This window comes from Barbus barbus (assembly GCF_936440315.1).
Source record: "Barbus barbus genome assembly, chromosome: 29".
NCBI classification, from domain to species: domain Eukaryota; kingdom Metazoa; phylum Chordata; class Actinopteri; order Cypriniformes; family Cyprinidae; genus Barbus; species Barbus barbus.
In genome coordinates, this window is record NC_136757.1 from 14,970,055 (window position 1) to 14,993,417 (window position 23,363).

A 23,363-nucleotide genomic window follows, 5' to 3' on the forward strand; every position below is an offset into this window, starting at 1 on the left:
AAGAAAATATAGGATACTCTTAATCTCCATCTGAAATTTAAGCAAAACATGCATGGCAACTGACATTTTAAACAAAATGTCTGTACACTCTATCCAAAAGAATGAGGACAGTTTTTTTTTTTTTTAATGAATAATCAGTACTGTAATATTTAATAGTTTTATTCAGTACATTGATCAAACCTGACAGCAAAGGCGTTTATAATGTAAAAAAACAAAAAACAAAAAAACTATTTCAAATAACTGTTGTTCCGTTGAACTTTCTATTCAAAGAATCGTGGAAAAAAACTGATCGTTGTTTCCACATACATTAATAATATTAATTACATGAATAATATCAATAATACATATTTCTTGAACACTAAATCAGCATATTAGAATGATTTTTGAAAGACTGGAGCAATGTCTGCTAAAAATTCAGCTTTGCCATTACAGGAATAAATTAGCTTTTAGTTTTAATATATATTCCCCCGGTTTCACAGACAATGCTTAAACCTAATCCCAGACTATAATCTAAGGCATTTTGTCTCAAGATGCACACCTGTAATGTTTGTTCTAAGGCACGTTTATAAAAAACTTGTCCTAATTGAACAATGGACTATCCTGGTTTAGTCTAAACCCTGTCTGTGAAACAAGGCCATTAAAAAAATAAATAATAATAATTCACAATATTACTATTTTTACTGTATTTTTTGATCAAAGAAATGCAGCCTTGGTGAGAATAACAAACTTTTTTCAAACAACCTGAAAGTTTGATTAGTAGTGAAAATAATGAAAGGCCAAATGCATTCAAATAGCACACAACACTGTTACCTTAGATACGGTTCCACATTATACAGGACAATTGGCAACTTCAATCATACACAAGCTCTAACACTTCGTGTGATGTCAGCACAAAGGAGAAAGTTAATTCCACTCTGATCGATTGCACGGCTCTGATCTAGCCCGAGTGTTGTCTCCATTTTAATGAGAAGGTAATAAATAGAGTGAAGCGGTCATTAGGTTTCCAGCGTTGTTTATTAACCCACGCTGCTCCCACATACTTGACACTGTATCGAGTGTCTGAGTAATCCCAACCATGTTGACAAATAGCTGAGAAAAACCTCTCGCTATCAACTTTGGTTTGGCATAATTGTCAAGAACGCAATCCGTCCGGGTAATCTATTTGCATACGGCCATAGCCTTGACAAAAATCTTCACCAGTAAACAGAGAAGCACAAAGGAAAGGCTATTCTAATTATGTTAGGAGTCACGCTCGGTTGGCTCCATCAACAGGCATTTGCAGGTATGAGGCTGTAATGGCTTTGAGAGCTGCCAAACTAACTGCCAATTACGCAGTATATATGTACATCGACTTCAAAGCAGACTGGGGAATAAGATGATGTAGTTGACAGGGATGATGCTCTCGTCTTATGTTTCTCGAGTTTTATCCTCCAGTTTTAAAGGGAATGGGCTTCGCCATCCCAACACAGAGCGGAAACACTGATGCTGCTTGTGCTTACTCTTCCTGACTCCCATAAAACAACTCATTGTATACCGAGAGAATGGGCGTACATAAAGAGCTATGACCCAAAGAAGCAGACTTGACAGGGATCCACAAGACTACCAAGCAACAGCGTCGAGCTGTGTGACTTTTCCCCATTCACTGCATTTTTCATCTTCAAGAACGAAAACATAAAGGGCTTACTTATTGATTTATGTTTCATGTCTTGGACACAAAGTGCATTTTTTGGGTGGGCTGTTTTTCGGGAAGGCTATTTCGTTTTTCGCTATTTATAGCATTTGCAGGAGGAGTCAAGACCAACGAAGCAACAAAGCTGCCACTGCCAAGGGGGTAAACAGACAAAGACGGGTTAAATTCAGGGGGGAGAAGATCGGCTGACCAGGAAAATCTATTAAGTCTGTTTGAAGTGCAGGAGTTAGTGGGTCTCTCCAGGGATGATGAGTGATCAGTGGTCTAAAGGGAACGGGAGGTGCAAAGGAGTATTCCAAAGGGAGGGTGGGATATATGTCGAGAAAGAGGGATGTGCTTCAGTGCAGGGTAAAATAGGGTTGGACTCCTGAATACTGAGCAAAACTGAATCCTTAACGTCAAACATGAGCTGCATTCAATATATGCATTCAATATTACATGGAGAAGAGAACCTGTTCCCTCATATTTGACATACTGAAAATAATGGCTGAATTACAACTCAATATTTTTCTACCTTTTGATGAAATTCAAAACATATAGTGACCCCAAAAATTTATGTTGATACAAACAAAGTTCAAAATAACAACAATTATTCACTTACAAGTGAATTTTGAGATCTACATACTATATACTGTGTGTTTTTATTAAAACCATGCAGAGACCTCTGTAAAGTGATAACGCAAACTTTTCAACTTTAATGCCATTTTTGCTACTCAATTTTAAATCATAGAGACTATTAAAATATCTTGAACACATATTCAAAAGACAAGAAGGAATTGTGAAACTAATGTAATGACACATTATTTTGGTAACTTAATGACCAAATAAAAAAGTTATTAAAATCATCGTCCTGTTTTGTGAATTTCAAAAATATCTCCTGGCCCTGCTGAAAATATATATTTGCCTTGTCGATACCAATATACCCACGCAACTATGAATTAATATAGAGTAGGGGTTTTGAAAAAAATGTGTATTGATATACGGTGCAGTGTTTACCAGTAATGAATGCGGCTCAATACACAACACATCTGTTAATTTATGTTGTCATTTGTGTAAATTTACATGTGGGAAAATACATTTAGTTGGACAGAAAACTGGAATGGCACCCACAGGCACATTGAAAGAACTGAAAACCCAGCAAAATAAGATTGCTAATTTTCACATAGACATTTTCTAGTTTTCGAAGGAAGTTAGCTCAAAGGCTAACGATGACAGTTAATGAACACAATCAAAAAAGGAAATTAAGGCAAATGATTTATGATTAACTTGAATTCATGAGTTATGAGTATTGGAAATGAATCACACCTCTAACATCTGTGCCTTCGGGTCTTTGGGGTCGCAGAGGGACGTGTTGATGCGGTGGTTGTTCCGGACGCAGCGCTGGCTGTTGTTCTGTGGGAAAGGGAAGGTCTGTCTCACCAGGGTCAGGCGACCTAAAGACTTCATCACCAGCTCCTGCACATCCATGTCTGTAATCTCCTGCAGCACACGAGGAAAAAGCACAGAGAAAGAGAGAATAATGTCAGAAGAAAAGGGATTTTCCATGTGCAGTGAAAATAGGCTAGAAAGATAAAAAGCATCTTGCTGAGAACAGCTTTTTTCCCCACACTTGACAGGAAAAGAAAGAGCAGAGGTCCAGGAAGAAAAAAACAACAACAATACAATCATGATTTTCAATTTAGTAAATAATCAACTATAACTTTGCCTCAAATTCGGTTTGAGAGAAAGAAAAAGGGGTTGAGATTAAATAAGAAACAAAATGTTATCTTTTTGGTTCCATTACTTACTGCAAGTGTTTTATCATCTTCCAAATATGTCTACATGAATCATGTAGTAACCAGAACATTCCTACCAGCTCTATAAACCTTTCTTTTCTTCTGACTTACTGTACAGGTAACTGTTCATTACTGTAACAAATGTCATAATTGTAGACATTAAAATTCTATACTGGGAGAATTTTAACTGATAAAATATTTATTTAGCATGGACTATACGACAAAAGATTATAGGTTAGCCAACAAGAGAAAAACTTAATTAAATTAACAATTAATTATATGTTTATTAATAAGAAAATAGTAAGTACATATAGTTATTGATTAACTTTCTTAAATATTATATCTCAAAATATAAAAAAAATGAACAATACTGATCAGGGCCACAAAATAATGCAGGGCAAAAATGCCACCAAATGTATGAAAAAATGTCCTAGATATTAAAAACATGAATGTAATGAAGCAATTATATTTTGTATTAAAAAAAAAACAGCAAATCTAGAAATGGATTTAACACAGATTATATAGTACAATCAAAAATAAAAATTTTAGAACAGTGTTTTGTTCAAATTAAAAATTAATTTTAATAAAATTATTGAAATTAAGTGAAACGGACAACACTGTTTTTATCTGGTTAAAAAAGCTCACCAAGGTTAAAGAAAGAAAGAAAGAAAGAAAGAAAGAAAGAAAGAAAGAAAGAAAGAAAGAAAGAACGAGATGAAAATTAGTTTCAGTTAAACAAATAATGCTCCTTCATTATAAACATTGAGTCCTTACACCAGTACTGACACACAAACTAAACTATCTTCACACATGGTTAAGTTGTCCTCTTTCATTAAGTCAAGGTCAAATTCTCCACTCTCCACTTAGCTAAAAATGGGCCCAATTTAAATACAAGAAACATAACTACATAAAAATCATCATTAGTATTACAATTATTCTCATGAATGGTTATTCAGAGCGCTGCCAAAAGGGAGAAAGAAATGACCGAGTGCGCTCGCATGTCCTTGAGCAGCCTTGGGAGGAATGATTGCTAATTTTAGCCCGAAGCCATCTTTTCCACAGACGGGCAGAATGGTGAGTGAGCTGGGAATGATGTGATGAGAATGGACAGGGAACGTCCCCCAGTGAAGGTAGACTTCAGAGCGGCCAAGCTGTTCCCTCTGACAGCCTTCACTTTTGAGTTTCATTCTCACCTGCAGAGCTGTGATTGCTGGTGACTGGCTCTCATGAAGTATGTCATTAAATCTGAACTTGTGGCACGCCGATGAGGAACTTACTTAGAATGTCGAAGCCGTTCAGCCTTCAGTAAGATTCAAATTAAAGTTGTCTACAATGCAACCTGCTCTCTGAAAGGTAATTTTAAGGTTTCTGATTGGACAAATCAAAATCTTGCCTGACGCACAGTTGAACACTGTCAAACGATGTTTGTGCCACTGTTAACTAACGTGGTAGGAATGACGGAGGATAATTTAGGAGGCCTTTATAGGTTGCTGCACAAATTTCAAGAGCAGAAAGGACATCATGCTTATACAGACCTGAAAATACCAACACTGAGTGGCTTATTCTACCCCTGGATGACAAACGCAAAGGCCCTTGATGCTTAATTAGGAGCGCTAAATTAGAATGACACAAATATGAGCCTACAGGGTTATGGCCCAATTTTAGGGTTGCTTGTTTTGTCCCCTATGAGTGCTGTCAAGCAAGGCCAACCATGAGCAATGCGTGTCCATACAGAGACATGTCAAGGTAATGCCATGTGCCTTTGTGTTTAACATACGAGGACATAAAACTTTCCTCAGATGCACTAAGTGCTCCACCTGCCTAAAAGTTTGTTTGTTTTTGTTTTGTTTTGCCACAGTCGTTTTATAATGTTAGACAACTTATTTTATGCCAGAAATGGTAATAATTAAATTTTCCATGACTATCCCTATGACCCTTAGAATTATTAATTTACTTATTTTGCTGTTATGCCTTTAAATAGCAGCTATCAATGCCCTGTTTGCATGTGAAATGAGATACAGCCCTCTGCTGAGTGGGCTGTTACCAGTGCTCCATTCTTCAATGAAAGCTGCTTAGTATTGAGGACATTATATTAAAATTAAAATTATTAAAACTATTAAAATGAAAATGAAAATAAATAAATTAGTAAGGATTATATAGATAATCAATTAATCAGTCGATCATTCTGACGATTAATCGAGTAATTATAATGTTTTATAATTATATATATATTTTTTGTAGTAAGAAAAATAGACCTTACCGAACCTTACCTTGCTCTGTAATGTGATGCGCGTCCGTGACGTCACGTAATACGCAATGACGTTGAAAAGGTCACGGTTGACTTAGGCGGAAGTACCGAGTCAGTGTTTACAAATGTGCGAAAGGAGGACCATATACACATATTCAAATGTCTTTGTGTCAGTTTATCGTTTAAAATGCCCATTTCGTGTGCGTATCCTGGGTGTTTTAATATTAAAAAGCCTACTGACTCGGTACTTCCGCCTACATCAACCATGACCTTTTTCCACGTAATTGCGTATTACGTGACGTCACGAACGCGCATCACAGAACAGAGCAAGGCGAGCATTTGTGCTTATAAAACTTAAACTTTTTTATTTATTTTTGAAATGACCGATCGTTTCGCTAGATAAGACCCTTATTCATCGTCTGGTATCGTTTAAAGGCCTTTGAAGCTGCACTGAAACTGTCATTTGGACCTTGAACCGTTTGGGCCCCATTGAAGTTCATTATATGGAGAAATGTTTTCATCAAAAACCTTAATTTCTTTTCGACTGAAGAAAGAAAGACATGGACATCTTGGATGACATGGGGGTGAGTAAATTATCAGCAAAAGTTTTTTTAAAAGTGAACTAATCCTTTAATTCAAATTCCCACTTAATTTTAAATATTTGGCCATCTCTTAAATACAGAAATGCTACAGCTACTGTAATTTCTTGAATATGTGGACATCATGTGGATTCTCGTTTGGCTCTGTTCGAAGGCGGTCGCATTTTTCTTCCCTCCCTCCCTCCTGAACTTCCCTGCTTGCGCTCTTGTATTGTCCTGTCCTTCTTAAGAGACTCTCGCTGCACTATTTACAAAACCGAAATTATGGATCTGATCAACTGGTCTCTAAATGCAATTGACACCATCTTCTCGACTAGGAAAGCGGGATCTGGAGAACCGGAATGTCCCGCTGGGACGTTTGCTGCTGGCTACACAATGGACGCATGGGAGAGATGGCGGGTCGTGTGTCTGGCGGCTCTCTCCGTGGAGGACATTGAAGACATCTTCTTATTCGGAACAATGATAACTGGGTTTCTGCTATTTGGATTAGGCGTTGCCCTAAATTATCAGAAAATTAAGGAGACGGGACTGGCTATCCAAAACCTCTCACGGCTGCCCGTCATGAAAAATTGATGGACATGGAGATCAGAATGGACAATGAGAATAGCTGTGAAACTGGAAGACAGCTGTTCGCACTAAGACAAAACAATCTTATCTCTTTCCGGCTTCCCACAACAGAACGGCTTGGCAAGGCCGCTCTGGTATCAACTCTCCGGTGAATACTGCAGGGAGACGCTCTTTCTTCCATCCCTCCTCCCAAAAACACCTTGTTATTGTCGGGCGCTTGTGCTCTGTCCAAGGTCGTTTCCATGGCAATTGCTATGTCGCATCACAACCTGCGAACTGAGTCGACTGGTTTGGAGTGCTGGCGAAACGGATTTCAAGGCATACGAACTCACACGAACTTACACATACACACACTCATACACCTCCCTACCCCCATCCCACGCCTTCGTCGCTTCATCCTGTCAGGTGTTAACGGGTCCGTGGGTTTGCGCTGTAATGGCTGCTGGCCGGATGGCTGTTTCGTCTGAACTAGGATTACTATGCAAGTTATGTTCCTGTGTTGACTGTGCTTTATGCTGAGGTTTTTTGTCTGTTCTCACACTGCACTCTCTTCCAAGGACGTAGTGTGAGGACACTTTTTTTTCTCCTCTCTTTCCTCATGTTATGCTGTATTTCTTCTTCTCTATTGCATTTCGTTGCCTTGTACCTACATGTGCAATGACAATAAATTGAATCCAATCCAATCCAATCCAATCCAAAAGGTGTAAACTCAGAGCGAATATTTAAAATTTTATTTTGAAATTGCGCTGAACAGTTAGCCTATTGAGAAAGATGTTGATGGCTGCGTCAAAGACTATAGCCTAGGCAGCTGACTTGCTGCTTCACTGCCTTATCAGACAATGACTTTGCAGGCAGCGTTTTTGCACGAAGGCACCTCATAAAACTGATTTTGAACAGGCTTCTGAGGCAGCGTAACGGTTTAATGATCTACAACAAAATAGAATGAGTTTTGGTGATGACTAAACGAATATTTAATTACTATAATACTGATTTCTCACTAGAAATAACATCAAAAGTGCAAAAAGTTAGTCAGAAATATACATTTACAACTGACCACCAAACACAACTTTCAGACGCCATCTTTATTTTTTAGCTCAACCGTCACGGAATGGAACGCACAAGATTGTGGGATATCAAAGGCAGCGAAGGATACATCTATGCTGCGGCTGTGGCTAGAAGGGATACAGCTCCGACCGGAAACGAACAATGAAATTAATTTTCTACCTATTAGATTATGTTTTATAAACGTCTACACCTACCCCTTACAATAATGAAAAAATAGTAATTATTGTTGTACAGTGTGACAAAAATTACGCTGTTTTGATGTGCGCATGCCCAGTAGCGCCATACGTATCCCTTCTAGCCTTAAGGCCATTGCGCACCAAGTCTGAAATTTTTGCGTGCTTTTTTCAGTTTTTTCATATTCCTCATCCTTTCCTATCAAAATGCATGCTACAGACGCGAAAACGCAGAAAATCAAACCTGATCCGAATTTTTTTATGACGGACGAAAGTTTCAGAGGCAGTGTGTAAACGTGATTGCCACAACGTGAGGTCGTATTTATTTTTTAACATACGAAAATGTCGGACTCAGTGTGCAATGACCTTTAAAGTGGAAGTGAAGCAGTCAGTCAAGTTTACATTATTTAGTAAAGTGATTTCCACTTTAATTAAAGAATATATAACAAACAGGATTAATGTAACCGTTTTGAAGAAAAAAAAAGATGTTTTGTTATTGCTTTTGGAGCAAGGGCACCGCCATCTTGCAGTACCATCGCGTATGACGTCACAGGATTGGTTCGATCCGTTGGCCAATAAAGTCATATATAAGTATATCTATACATTATGTACACATGCTTGTTGAAATGAAGGAAGTTGAACTTGAAAGGACTGCTGAGCCCATAATAAGTCCAATTACTAATGCATTTGAGCCGATACGGTGAGGGGACCGAGCAGTACTGCCGTTACAGGTGGAAGTCGTCGTGAACCTGCTCTGGTTTGGGGTGAAGAGCAGGTCGGAAACAAATCGTGTTTACGTGGATACTCATCAAAACAGCCATGAACATAATATTCTGTGCATTTGCTCAAGCAGACTAGAAAGAGGACTCAATTTGTTACTCGCATGCAGTCCGAGCCGAGTGCTTTTTGCGTGTGTGTATGTGTGTCTGTGCGTGCACGCAAAGAAACAATCTGTCACGGTGCGTGAGTACCGCACTGAAATCACTTTCGTGCTGACTCACTTTTGAATGTCTTAAAACACTTTAATGTTTAAACTGACAAGATTTCAAGCACGTGAGAATGATAAGGCAGCACTAGCCCAGATAGGTGTATAGTTAAACTGCATTCTCTTAACAGCAGGTAAATTCGCAGATTAACATAAAATACTGTATGTTGCATACCACTACTGGTGAACGAGGCAGTGTAATGCAAATATGTCTGAAAGATCTGACATAAGATGCCGTATGAACGATACTGTATGAAGCATTGTTTGTTTACATCATGTTGCGCCTCGCATTATGAAAACATTGTTTGGGACACAATGATCAAAACGAGGTGATATTGATGGTGAAAATCAAAACATTTATGTGTTAAAATAACATTTGTGTGTTCAAAAAGTAAATAAATGCTTTACTTGTCTGGCCAGCAGAGCGAACCAACCATGTGACGTCACACGTGGTGGTACTGCAAGATGGCGGCGCCCTTGCTCCAAAAGCTATAACAAAACATCCTTTTTTCTTTAAAACGGTTACATTAATCATGTATGTTATGTATTTTTTAATTAAAGTAGAAATCAATTTACTTAATGTAAACTGCTTCACTTCCACTTTAACCCTATGCTGCCTTCAAAATTCGATCAGAAGAAGGTACCTCTGGAGACAGGAATTGAAGCAGAATTTGTATTCGGATGTCCCTTGATACCTTCCTGCTTTGGAATGCTGCCTCCGAAGGCAACATGTTAGAGCTTTCGGACTCAGCCATCGTATTCTCCTGTGTTTGCTTAGGTTTATAAATGATTTACCTTACAAATCTGATGAAATGGCGAATGTTGGGTTCCCAGATGAACGTTATAATAAACCCAAACTCACAACAATATGCAGAGATGGAGTTTGAGACGCTCCATACATGTAAATGATAACAGTTCGTGTGGATCAGTATTTACTTACTGTGAGTGGAGCCGCTCTGACACACACACATACATAGCCTACATGCATGTAAATAATTAAAGTGGATATACCTGCATTGCATATATGTAACTGAATCGTAGCGTTTGTGAATTCCGGTATTTTGACGGTTAATCGACATGCCCAAAATCCAATCGAGGATTGAGAATTCAAATTGTATCAGGAATTGTGACAGCCCTAAAATTTATTTTAGCCACTTTTTCCTAACTTTGTAAATATGTGCAGAGCAGCTGGTGCCGCACACAGACAGGAACAGCAAATGTTTGAAGGACTTTCACAAATTTTACACCAAGTTAATTCTTCTAGTCATAGCAATAACAGAATCTATAGAAATTCCTCCTTACTACCTAAACATGACTGGGTAAACCTAGTTTCTGAGCCGACTTCAAAATGTTGCAAAGTTTTTGCATTGAGGTTCAATACATGGCCTTTTTGGACTGGGGAGTGAATTTGTCACAGTACAATTTCATAGTGCACTCAACTCTATTATTCAAAAAGACCAAACTGATTTATATGACCATTTTAAATAAAACCAGAGAGATTAATAGAGGTTACCATAGAGAGTGACTTTTAAGTTACTGAAATAGCTATAATTCAGGCAGATGGGCTCAAGGTCTATATCTTCATTGTCTTCTCCTTGTCGCAGGATCATTTTGGAAAAATGCTTTATTCTTTAAGGAAAGCGCTGAATTATTTTAGAGCGCTACTCCCATGCTTGCCAAATCTAATTTAAATCATTGAGCTGTAATTTGTCCTTATCTGGCCACCTTCATCAGGCTCAAAATGTCCGCCTTGTCCGCCTCTCACTTAGAAAATAAAGATATAAAGATGCAAATATATTCAAATGTGCTTACAGAAAGAATAAACTAGATTTCTCAAAATAAAATAGCTAAAGAACCCACCTCATTTATGATGATCCAATGACAGTCAAAAGCCACAAGATTTGTTTCCACCACCTAGAGAGAAAGAAAGAAACATTTGGCCAATTAGAAACTGAATAGTTTAGAAGAGTGTACGGCGCACTGTCCCTTCCAATCATGCGATTCATTTATTATAAAAAGCAATGACAGCTGCAGGGTTTCTGCTGAACTTAATGATTGCTCAAAGGTTTAATATTGGACAAGTCAAAGGTTTATGAAATTTGACATCTACAGTATAACAGAGGCACTTAAATATCCAAACCGTATTAGAGCCTGTAAATATATGTTGTAAACTCTGTCTCCATATGTATCTTAAAGTGTCCCTATTATGGATGTTTGAAAATGACCTTTCATGCAGTGTGTAGCAGTGAATGAAAACATCCTGCAAAGTTTAAATCTGAAAGTGCACTGTGTATAAAGTTATTGTCTCTCAAACAAAAGACTCTGAATCATTGAAAAGTCGCTTTTAAAATGAATCCCAAGCCGTTTCATGTTGACGTCAACATGAAACATTAGCATATTACCCGCCCACTTGTTGGCCTTTTCGCATTGGTCTGAGTGAAAATGCAAATTCATTCTTTGCCACTATGGTGGCTCTTTTGGAGCGTAAAATACCGCTGTACACAAAGCAGCACTGTGCACACAAACCACTTCTTTATCAAGCGTTACAGGCATGATGAAATGAAAATGAGACCAATCACCGCAGATTAGCATCACGCAAAGGAGGGGTTTGGGAAAATGAATCGTTGAGCGAATCGTTTGGGAGTCGTTGAGCAAGTAAGGTAAAAATAAATGCATATTATAAGACAATGAATGTGTTTTTTTGACCTTGCATGCAATGTCAACAAGTTATTGAGGACTCCCAAAACCAAAATATGAACCTTTCATTACCCATAATAGGGGCACTTTAAACTACACACTGTTCCTCCCATTGGATCCCATCTTTGGTTCTCTCTCTCCACACCAACACGACACAAAAACCCTTCACCAATGTTTCTCCTGCCCACTGTACCAGCACCGCATTTCATTAACCATAATTGTGTAGGTGACTAAATTTGGGTGTCATAAAACATTTTGGTCATAAACAAAAGGAACAGCTGGAGATTCTGACGGCTGAAGCGCTAATAGTGTTTTAATCTTCCACAAACACCTAATAAAACTTTACAATTACAAAAGAGACGAGGAATAAAATTTTCCATCAACTGGTACAAGATGGCAGTATTTGACAAACAGAGCTCAGCGGGCTTTATGCCGGGGGTCTTCATCACAGGAGAGACTGGGGAGTGTTCTAACATTTTGCCTTTTTGTTATTATTATTATTTTTAATATAAAATTACCATATTTGTCTGCAACAAATTAATTAGGAATATGTTAATTAGTGTCAAGTGCAAGCGTGGGTGGTAACCCCAAATAATGAATTGTAATAATAAATTTGCTTTTTAAAAGGAAAAAAAAAACTAAGCCATTCCTAATCACCATCATTGATCCCATTTCATTTCATAAATAGTTCATTCAAAGTGATGAACTCTATAAACATTTTTAATCAAAACTGCACATTTAACAGGAAAAAAAATTTGTTATACATTTTTTATGAGACAGACAGACAGACAGACAGACAGACAGACAGACAGACAGACAGATAGATAGATAGATAGATAGATAGATAGATAGATAGATAGACAGATAGACAGACAGATAGATAGACTAAGTTTTACAGCACTCTCCAGTCTCATATGTACTAAATGCCGGGTGTAATCATTAGCTCAGTAAGTGATGTTGAGGTTTCCTTTGAAAATGCTAAGATCAGCTTGATATATTAGCAAGATCCAGAAAAAAAAGTACATCACAACCTCTTGACACCGAAACATGAGTAGCCATAAAGTGGCCACTGTTATTAATTACATGGTCCAATCATTTTTATGTCTAAGGTTTTGTGAGGTCATTAAAGTGGCTAATGAAAAGTGTGCGTGGCTCAAAGCAGTTGTGCATATACAGTCAAAAGTTTTGAGGCAGATGGCTGAGCTTAATTAAAGCATTGGCTTAACTTCTACTAGTCCAAGATGAACCTCTAAGGCTTGTCTTAATGCCAAGAAAAAGTTCAAGGGTGTTACAGAGTGCGCTTGACCCAAACAAATATGCATCTATATTAGACATAGTAAAAGGCTAAATATTTGAGTGGCTGCATCCATGCTGTTTTTTTTCTTTTCTGTTAAATATGCAATTAAAGTTGATAGTGAGAGGTATACCATCCATTGCCAAAGAGGAAGGTATTGATTCTGGCAGTGAGCTGAAAGTTTGCACAGACGAGATTGAGATGCTCATACAGAAATCTAGGAAAATCCTCAAGCAAAAGATCTATCCAAGTTAAACAGAGTCATCCCCTGGGCAGAATCAGGCTCAGGAAATTAGCAAACAGACCACCATTTTGACTGCCTCATGTCGTTACAAACCTCCATGCCTTACTTTCTTTCTTTTATTAAACACAAAAAAAAACTTAAAAATGTACTGTGAATAGAAAATGGACTGCCAAGATCCAAAATAATCATATGAATAGTATAAAAGTACCATAATAGTATCATAAAAGTAGTCCATCCAAATCAAGCACTATATTCCAAAGTATTCTGAAGCCATTTTATAGCTTAATGCGAGGAACAAATCCAAAGTTCAGTCTTTATTCACACTATATATTGCACAATTAGGCTATTTTGTGACGGTTTTGATATCACTGACTTCAAGAAATGAAACAACGAGAAACAATGGGGTTTGGTATCAAAAGCATCAAATTATATTTTGTGTTCATACAGCTTCTACAACTTTAAATGGGAAGATTATAATTGACTATCATTGGAATCCAAGGATTCTGGAATTCCATGAGTATTTCACTCAGGTTGAAGTTGGTCATGTGAATTTGCCGCACTGACCAAGAGAAATCTGTTTGTTTGAAAGTGATTCTATGTGCACTGCAATTCATATATCATACACTATTGACAATAGACAATGGGCTTCAGACATTTTGTGACGCACCTTCGCACAAAGCTGTTGTATGGCTTCAGAACATTTGGAATACAGTGCACAACTACTTCTATGATAAATTTCTGATTTTTGATCCTTTTTTGAGAATTGGACACTTTCACAGACACCCCATTCATTTGTTATTATATGGACAGTGTGGTAAGGATATTCTTCAAAAATCACTTCATGTGTCTCCTAAAAGAGCCAGACATAAAATAATGACAAAAAATCTATTTTTGAGTAAACCATTCCTTTAAGAACCACAAAGAAGCATAATTGGTCATTTCAGTGTGATTATGAATATCTGGGAATCTGGTCTGACTAGCTGTTGAGCTGCAATGACAACCCTGAATGACAGCGGGTTGACAAAGTCTTATGCCTGCGAGATCAAAGCCCGTAATCACTCTGAGACGCCCACTCATCCGAAGTGCTGTCAGCTGTAAATCTACCGAGAATTAGGAGGCCATGTGAATTTACATCCAGATTGTGGTTTTGAGTTCCCCATTGAGAGAGTCATCACCTGAGTACTAGAGGTCTCCAACTGCATTAATGTGAAAACCCAGCGAAGAATAAGCAGCTACTGTTAACCACAATCACAAATCTCTTTCATTTCCTTCCTATTATTCCTTTTCTTTGATTTCTAATGAACCCGAGTGGTTGCGGCATGCCTTTAACAATTTACAAATTAGAAAAAAAAACACCTCTTCAAGGAGACACATCCAAGTTCTATTCACTTTCAAATATAAAACAGTTGTTTAAATTATATGGTGAAAGCAATGTCCTTCAACCAGGTGCTTTCACAGAATGACGATTATTGTTATTATTTCATATTTTCCACCTGCCTGAGCCCTGGAAGTGGAAGGTGAGATGGCGTGTATTCATTAAAGAGAACCAAAGGGAGAGATGCCCAGAATTAGACGTGAACTTTTACATCCACCAACTGCACAAAGATGCCTCCGCACCACCTCTTTTTACCTCATAAGTGACCCAACGGATCCAAATGAGTACTTAAAACTTTGCCAAGAAGTTTTAGTTTCTTTGTTGAGAGAGAATATTTTAAACTTCATATTAATCTTATAAATGTATTTGCAGGGAAAATGGATTAACTGATTCATAATTATACCACATGTAATGTAAATGTAATGATAAAAACACCTCTAATATCATGTTAAATGAAATCAGATGTAAATGTATCATTTAAAACAGTTTTCAACAAAGGGGATCCTTAAGCCATCTACTTGCAGCATAACATTTAGCATATTTGTAAAAAAACAAAAAACAAACATGGCACTATTTCTGTACAACAGTTTGTGGTTTATGCTTAAATAGTTTACAGTGTGTCAATGCCATAAGCTTTATTATTATTATTAATTTTGAAAGAATACTTTAATTAGGAAGGATGCATTAAATAGGGGTGCTCCGATCGGGATTTTTGAGGCCGATCACCTATTGCCGATCACAGAAAGCAGTATCTGCCGATCCGATCACTGATACCGATCTTTTTAAAGCCTTCTTTTTATCATGTAGAATTATTTATAGTGTTACTCCAATCAGGATTTTTGCTTCCTGTGCATTTATCATTTAGCATATTATTATGGATTATGAGATAATCAGCTGTGAAAAAAATGCCATTTTTGCTCTTGGCAAAGATGACAATACAAGATCTCGTAGACAAAACAGTCTGTACTACTAACCACGAACGCCATATGTGACAGCAAAAGAGATCTGGTAGTTTTCTGCGCTGATTAATTCCTCAAATGGCACATTATTCTTCAGAGTGAATTCCAGCATGTTATGTACTTAGCTCACACTTGCTCGAGCATGAGCGCTTTAAATACATCAAAACTGTTATGTGTCACAATTGCCATTTTGCTTTAATGTCAGCCAGCCTCGCTGTGAGCTGCGGCTTTAGTCGTGTATAATTCATCCACTGTGTGGAGTCTGTCAGGAGGGTGGTCCACCTCACTGCTGTAGTGTGACTTTTTACAACACACACAGCCACTGACACACACTTATCACGCCATCATCTCTGAGGGTGCAGCACTGTGTCTCCCGTAGCGGAGGGTTGGATGGTGAACGTACACGGCAACACACAAATAGGCACATGCAGAAACACTCAAACTTGTTTACGCATCGTAATTATGCCACTTGTGTCTCTGATAACACAGAGACCATCTAAATTGGATGTGGGTATGCAGTGAAATCATGTTCATATAATCATGGAGAAAAAAAAGATAAGAAATACAAAACAAGTTACGCTTTAAACAGCTACAGTCATGACAAGAGGTTTCAAAACACACTCTATGGAATCTCATTGGACATCATCAGAATTATATTAAAGTCTTTATAAAGTCAACACAAAATCAAAATGGACCCCATTTACTTTCTTAATGTACATTAAGGTCTTAATGTGAACGATTCATTGGTGCATGTTACTCCAAAGGCAAAAATTGTTTTCATAATCTTCACTCAAAATGTAATAACTTGCTCTTATTTTTCTGAATAATGTTCAGCCATAGCCAAATGGCTATTTAGGCATCATTATTGCAAACTTACTCTATGATCTGACTCCATTCCTGGCAGTTTTTTCCCCTTGCTGAATAATCAGTTTTACTTGGCAAATATATTAGATTACAGGGGAAAAAGTTGGTTTGAAATAATTGAAATCTCATTTTTTTATAATGTCTTTTGGTGTATGTGTATACTGTAAAGAAAAAAAAAATCCCCCCTCACCACTTTGCTGTGCAATGTGTTCAGGTTTGGACACTGCCATCATTCAAAATATATATTTAAAAAATCCATAAAAAAATAAATGGCAAAACATCTATTGCTAAAGTCTGAATCACAAAGGTTTGAATGAAAGTGACTGCGGTTTCAACACAAAATAAATCTGATCTGACCACATATACAGTAACTTGCAGAAACTTAAAAAAAAAAAATTAAATATCATCTGTTGATTCTCAGCACATGCTCGTCTGACGCTTTAAATTCTTGAGCTCGTGATAGCAAGATGGATCGCTCTTCAGCTGGAAAAGAAAATTCCAACAATGATTCCAATGAACAGTGATTCCAACGACATTGTTTCTCTGTGCCTCTATCGTTATAGCTGTGGTGTGGACTCTGCTTTTCTTTAATATAGAGAACAATTTTTTAATAGTTATCGTCCTTGGTGTGAACAGGCCTTTAGTGACATTAGCTACAGCAAAGGCTTTTGGGGAGGGGGGGGGGGGGGGGGGGGTCTATCTGTCCAAACAACAGAAGACAGGGAAACCTGCTCAAACTTCAGTTTGGTACTACTAATGCAATTCATATTAGGATAATTTATATAACACAAACAGAGTAAAGTATGTTCCTATAAGGAAACAGGTCAGAAGCCACTTGTTTGTGAGGACAATGGCTTTAACCTTCTCGCATCCCCCCTTAAGCTTAATTACCCTGAACTGCCTGTATAATTCCGTCATGATCTCATTGTAAATATGCTGCTGATTTACTATGGCTATAAACCGGCGCTCTGGCCTCAAGGGCGAGCCAGAGCAAACACATGACAAGCGTCTGGGTGTCATGACAAAGAGCAACCTTACAGAGCTATTGATAACCTGTGTTTTAATAGATTAATACTGTATAATCAAGCTTCTGCACTCTTGACAAATCAGCTGAAACAGCAAGCCTGTCTTTGCTGATTCTTGCTTAGTTTAAGTGACAGGATTTCCCATGTTTCCCTTTCCCCGAGCAGTCATCTTTGCAGCTCCTAACATGAAATAATTATAATGTAGTTAAATAATTGCCTCGCAGGCTCATGTGTTGACAGCAGAGGCAAGAAGCTGTAACGGGCAACATGGAAGTAATTTCTCTCCATTACCATGTTTGAGCCACACTGAGCAAAGTGTGGAACAAGTAGGATGGCAGTCGATAAATAAGAATTTTTCATTTTATTTTTACTCTGAACACCTACATTGAATTTATGAAAAGGTCAGAGCTGGTTACTTTTTTTATTACTTTTTTTTTTTAATCAGGGTATGTCCTCAAACAAGTAGACAGCTTTTTAGTGTATTAAAAAATTACATAAAATGACACACACACACATAAGTACATACACGCTTACCTACATACATGCAAATTAGTTTTGAGAATAATCTTCCAACAGGAAAAGAATAAAAGAAAATACAATTTTGAGATTGTTGATATATTTTGAGAAAGTTGATATATTTAGAGAATAGTCAAAATGATAACATTTCAACATAGCATTACCTGCAATGAGACTAAAAGAGTTATGAGACTAAAAGTAACCTAAACAATTAAATACGTAAATTTAAAATAATAATACAAAAATAAACATAAAAGTAACCTTAAAAATAGGACATACTTCTAAAATGTTTATCATGTTAAGCGTTTAAGAAGAATGTCTTATTGGATGTTAGTTTCCTTACAACTTTATTCCTATAATCACATAATGCTTTATTCTCAAAATATTCATATTTTCTCATAAAAGGTCTAGAATGGAACTATTATTCTCATTCACGTGTATAAAACATGTAGGCCTATCGATTAAATAATTTTTGTTTTCACTCAATTTTTTATTTTATTTTAACATGGCACTAATATGCTGTTGTAAACAAAAAGTTGACTTGCAAGTAACCTTTTCTCTTCCTCTACACAAAATGTGTGCAGTACAGCCCTAATAGAGGCGGCGCTATGGCTATTATTTCACTCTCTACCCCGATTATAGGACAGTAATTGTTTCTCATATGGACGTCTATAAAAATAAATTTGCATATCACCTCAGAGATAAAACTCATGGATTCGGATGGCAATTTATTCACAGTAGAGGAGAGAGTTCTGCGATCCTACGAACCCGGGAATGTGCCAGTCACATGATTGTCTGCTTTTATTTACAAATTTATTCTTACTATTGTGTGAAATGTATTAAAATTACTTATGTAAAATGTATTCTTATTATTCCAAGCATATTTTATAATATATAATCCTATTTATTATTTGATTATATTAATCTCCTGTTTAAAAATAGGAAAATAGACGTGCTATAGTTGTGTATATAATTATACGCAATATAGTTATGTTTGTATGTATGTATGATTGTCTGTTTACAATACACATTTAAAAATTGTAATCGCATACCTGCCGCTGCCATAATAAAGACCCATTTCGAATGTTTACGTGCTTTTCTTCTCTTTCTGCTCTCACTCGCTGTGGTGGAGCAGTTATCAAGTATTGTTCTTTTAAATATTTCCAGCATTTCAGAAATAAATAAGTATGCAAATTACATGAAGCGAAGTCCAACAATAAATAAGTATGCAAATTACACGAAGCGAAGTCCAACAATAAATAAGTATGCAAATTACACGAAGCGAAGTCCAACAGTTAACGTACGGTGGTCGGGAGTGCTCAAAAAGGGTTTAAACACTGAATTTTGAATCGATTTCTTCTCATAAACTCAGAGATGTGGATTCAGACGGCAATTAAATTACCACACGACCTTGGTGTTTGTCAAAAAAACAGTAGGTAATTCAGCCAGGGATTTTTTTTCACCTCTAGCAATGTCCCTGTCAGGATTGTGCTATTACTTTAAAGTTTTATGAGCCTGAATGTTGCTATAATGGATGTTTGTTCTCAACACTTTTAAAAATAAAGGTTATATATTGCCATCTATGATTCAATGAAGTACCTTTAACATCCATAGTGGAAAAGGGCTCTATTCAAATGTTCTTCACACTAAGTAGAATGGTTCTGTAAAAGAACTATTTAATTAAACTATCTTCAGGGAACCCGGAAAGGTTAACTCTAATGTAAAGAACTGCTGCAAAACAACTCTTTTTGAAACATTTTTACAAGAGTGAAAGAACAGGCATTTATGAGAGAGAGAGAGAGAGAGAGAAAAAACAATCTGCAACCCTGCAAAATATAGAAATGTCCACAAGCCCCCATTCACTCAGGGCTCAGTTTCTCATTAGGGTCCAAAAGAAGTTGACTCAGTTAATCCACATCCCATAAAATCATCAGATGTTGGTTCTGTTCATTATTCCCAGTGTAACAACCAAGTACACTTGCACTACTCAAAAACAGCACTTAGAATAATCAAGAGCTCCCTTTATAAGTGCAATAGTTCAGTCCGGTCCCCGTGGTCTCACACCAGAGCACTCGGTGCCAGCATGTCGCCTCTCTACTCCTGACAAAACCACATTAATCCAACATCCAACAATCTGCCACAAGAGGAAGGGTCCCCAGATATCATCTAACACTCCAACAAAGTGCTGTTTGCACCTGGCAGATGGTAGCAGAAGCAAAGTGTGATGGGTGGTGACAATGCAATCGTGACCTGGTGTGTGACCCCATGGGTCTTTGTGCAGTGGGTAATGGGACCACGAGCAGGAAGAGGATTATGGGAGTAATCCAGCCACTGTAAGCTTATCAGCACATACCATGTTTGTGTCACTATTCATCAAGCTCCTCTTTGGGAGACTTGCAGCATTAATAGCAAAGAAATAAATGAAAATACATGGCATTGAAATAAGACTGTCCCGAGGCAACCGGCACAAAACTACAAGTAAATAGGGGTGTAAAAAAATATCGATACACGTGAGTATCGCAATATTTTGTTTGGCGATACTGTATCGATTCTCCAAAACGGAATATTGATATTTAAAAAAAAAAAAATTGTATGTTGTATGTTGTACATTGTATGTCACAATTGTAAACTTAAACTGTGAAACTTTAAAGTAGAGTCTATAAATATATATTTTTATAAAATACATTTTATACATTTAACTAAAGAATCATGCAAGCGTTTGAATATTTCCCCCTTTACTCGTAGTACTGCACAAAAAGTGGTTCAATAATGTTGAATGTTATAGGGACTGATTATTGCAAATGCAGATCCCAGTGTGTTCTGCAGTGTGTTCTGGTTAAACTATTTTTTTTTATTTTTTTTTTTGCTAAGGTTTGCATATGGTAGTGTGTTCTTAATGACAGCTTTCCTAAAAATATATATCCTATTCCTAAAATAAGAAATATCCCAATATATCGCCTTGCTTCGCAATGTATCGCAATATATCGTATCGCAACCCCTGTATCGTGATACGTATCGTATCGCTAGATTTTTGCCAATACACAGCCCTACAAGTAAATCCAATGCAAATTCCAAACGAGACAGGAAATTTTTCGGTTTGAAGGAGCACAGGCTTTCCATCTGTGAATTCAAAAGTTGCTGATGGTGGTAATAATCGTTAGAATTTCATTAATCCATAACATCCGTGTGAATCAATAACAATCGATGACATTCCAGATGCTGTTGCCCATGCAAAAATAAATATGTACCTAAATAAATGTAAATACAGCTTTCGTCATTCTGTCGGAAAACGGTCTGCGGCAGTTCCATCTACGTCAAGGGAAAATTTATGAATTTACAATGCACTTCTCCTCTCACCGTCGCAGACGTCTTAGTAGCGAGCTTCCCATTTAAGTAAAGTGCATGAATTAAGGAGAAATACTAGTGCGAGCAATTTCATTCTTCATCCTTCATTCCACTTTAATCGAAAAAGCCAGCACTAGCTGTGTTATCTATTTTCCAAAGACTGCTTTATGGCAGCCTGTTTGCCCATTCAACAGGACTCCCAGGGTGATATATTGTTTCCACAGACCCATGTAAAAACGGCTGAGCTCTTTGCGACTGAAATTAAACACAATGTAGAGATAATTTGATTGAGATGAGAAAATGGCCAGCGTGGCGTAATTGGCCATGTAATGTACGGGAACGACTCGGAGGATGTGGCGAGTGACAGAGGTGCAAGAGTTGTAAATAATCAATCATGCGGGCTGAAATGCTCTCCAGCTGACAGCCGTGGCCATCCACCCCGATAAAAAAACTGACACGTCAATCAGTCCCTCCACCCCATCTCCAAGAATCATCTCCGCTCGTAACATCTCAAACAGCCACTGCTGTGGCCCGGGGATCACGCGAGGATGAGGCTGCCGGCCCTTGCCCTATAAACACAAGCCTTTGCTCACACAGCGCTGGATGATTTACTGATGTTTCAGTATTATGTAAAGGAAGTCTTTTTTATGCAACAACAACAAATTATTGAGTTAAATAAACAAGGTATTTGATAGACATGATGATGATGATGATGATGACGATGAAAATTTGAGTACTTATTGGCTGCGCTTTCATGTCTCAGAAGATTCAGAGTTCTCAATTATGTTTCGATTAAGCTAAAGTGTGTCATTTTTCTTAATGTTAATATACTTTTTCCTCTCCTAGCTTAATAAGCAGAGTAATGTTTGTAGGCTGATTTCTCCATAATGTGTAGGCATTATGCTATGAAACATTGCTCTTTCTGAGCATCCTGACTAGTAAAATCAACTTTGTTGTAGACGTTTCTACTGCAGTTCCTATTAAAAAAACAAGCCAATCATTGATATATGAATATAAAGCCCGTAAGAGAACAGAAATGCTCATATTAAAATTGATAGAAGACGTGGCATTTGAATTGCAAATGACAGGAAGAGGAATGTACTGCATTGCAATAGAGTGCTGCAGAAATGAGTCCTAATATCTAGAAACAAGTCCAGAAGTCTGTGTGTGTGTGGGGGGGGGTTAATGAGTTGTGGGTTAAATGCCTAAAGTAAGGTCACGCTAAATTTTTCTCATGTTTTATTTTACAACATAAAATACAGTACAGTACATAAAATCAGTTATACCCCACTCTGGCTTAAGGCTGGTCTCTTATCAGATTTTGATAATGTGAGAGCCCACACACATAATAATAACACCTATCGTGTGTTGAGTGCCACAATATGACCAAGACAGCACACCAGAGTCCCAACTGTGAACACAGGAAATCTTATGTGACCAAACGTGAGTTTAAAGTAAATAATGGCAGACGATGGGCAAGAAGAAATGCTGATAACTATATTTGCATTTCTCTTTTACCAAAAATTTAAGAAAAAAAGGTTTGGATGGAGTCGTAAACACGGCATGAACATGGACTTTACACATTACAGCGCAAGCTGGAGGTGAGTAATGCTTCTGTCAATTCGTTTTCTGATTGGGAATCATTTCATTCCACAATCTACAGCTTGCATGCACGCTTGATCTCAGGAATTCCCACACACAACAGAATTTCTGATCGGAAATATTCAACATATTGGATGTTTACAACCAGTGTGGCCCTGACGTTCTTCCGAGCAGATCAATTGCTCTTAACACACCCCACACCAGAGGAAAATCGAATAAGATTATCTGTAGAACCATCAAGAAAATCAGGATTTACCTAGGACTGTCAGAAGGGGAGAATTCGTTTCAGAAAATCAATCTGATATGGTGTAGTTTGTTTATAGCCTAACTTCCGCTTTTT

At 37.3% G+C, this 23,363-nt stretch overlaps 1 protein-coding gene across 1 annotated transcript in view; it reads right to left on the reverse strand.

The window, feature by feature from the left end:
* Nucleotides 1-23,363, reverse strand: part of LOC306849091 (glutamate receptor ionotropic, delta-2-like) — a gene marked incomplete at both ends in the record, with an annotated part of 138,479 nt that overhangs the window by 90,641 nt on the left and 24,475 nt on the right. Inside the window, one exon of the mRNA XM_079383944.1 lies at nt 2,996-3,169. Coding sequence (XP_079240070.1) covers nt 2,996-3,169 — 174 coding nt within the window. The remainder of the gene's footprint in view (nt 1-2,995; nt 3,170-23,363) is intronic.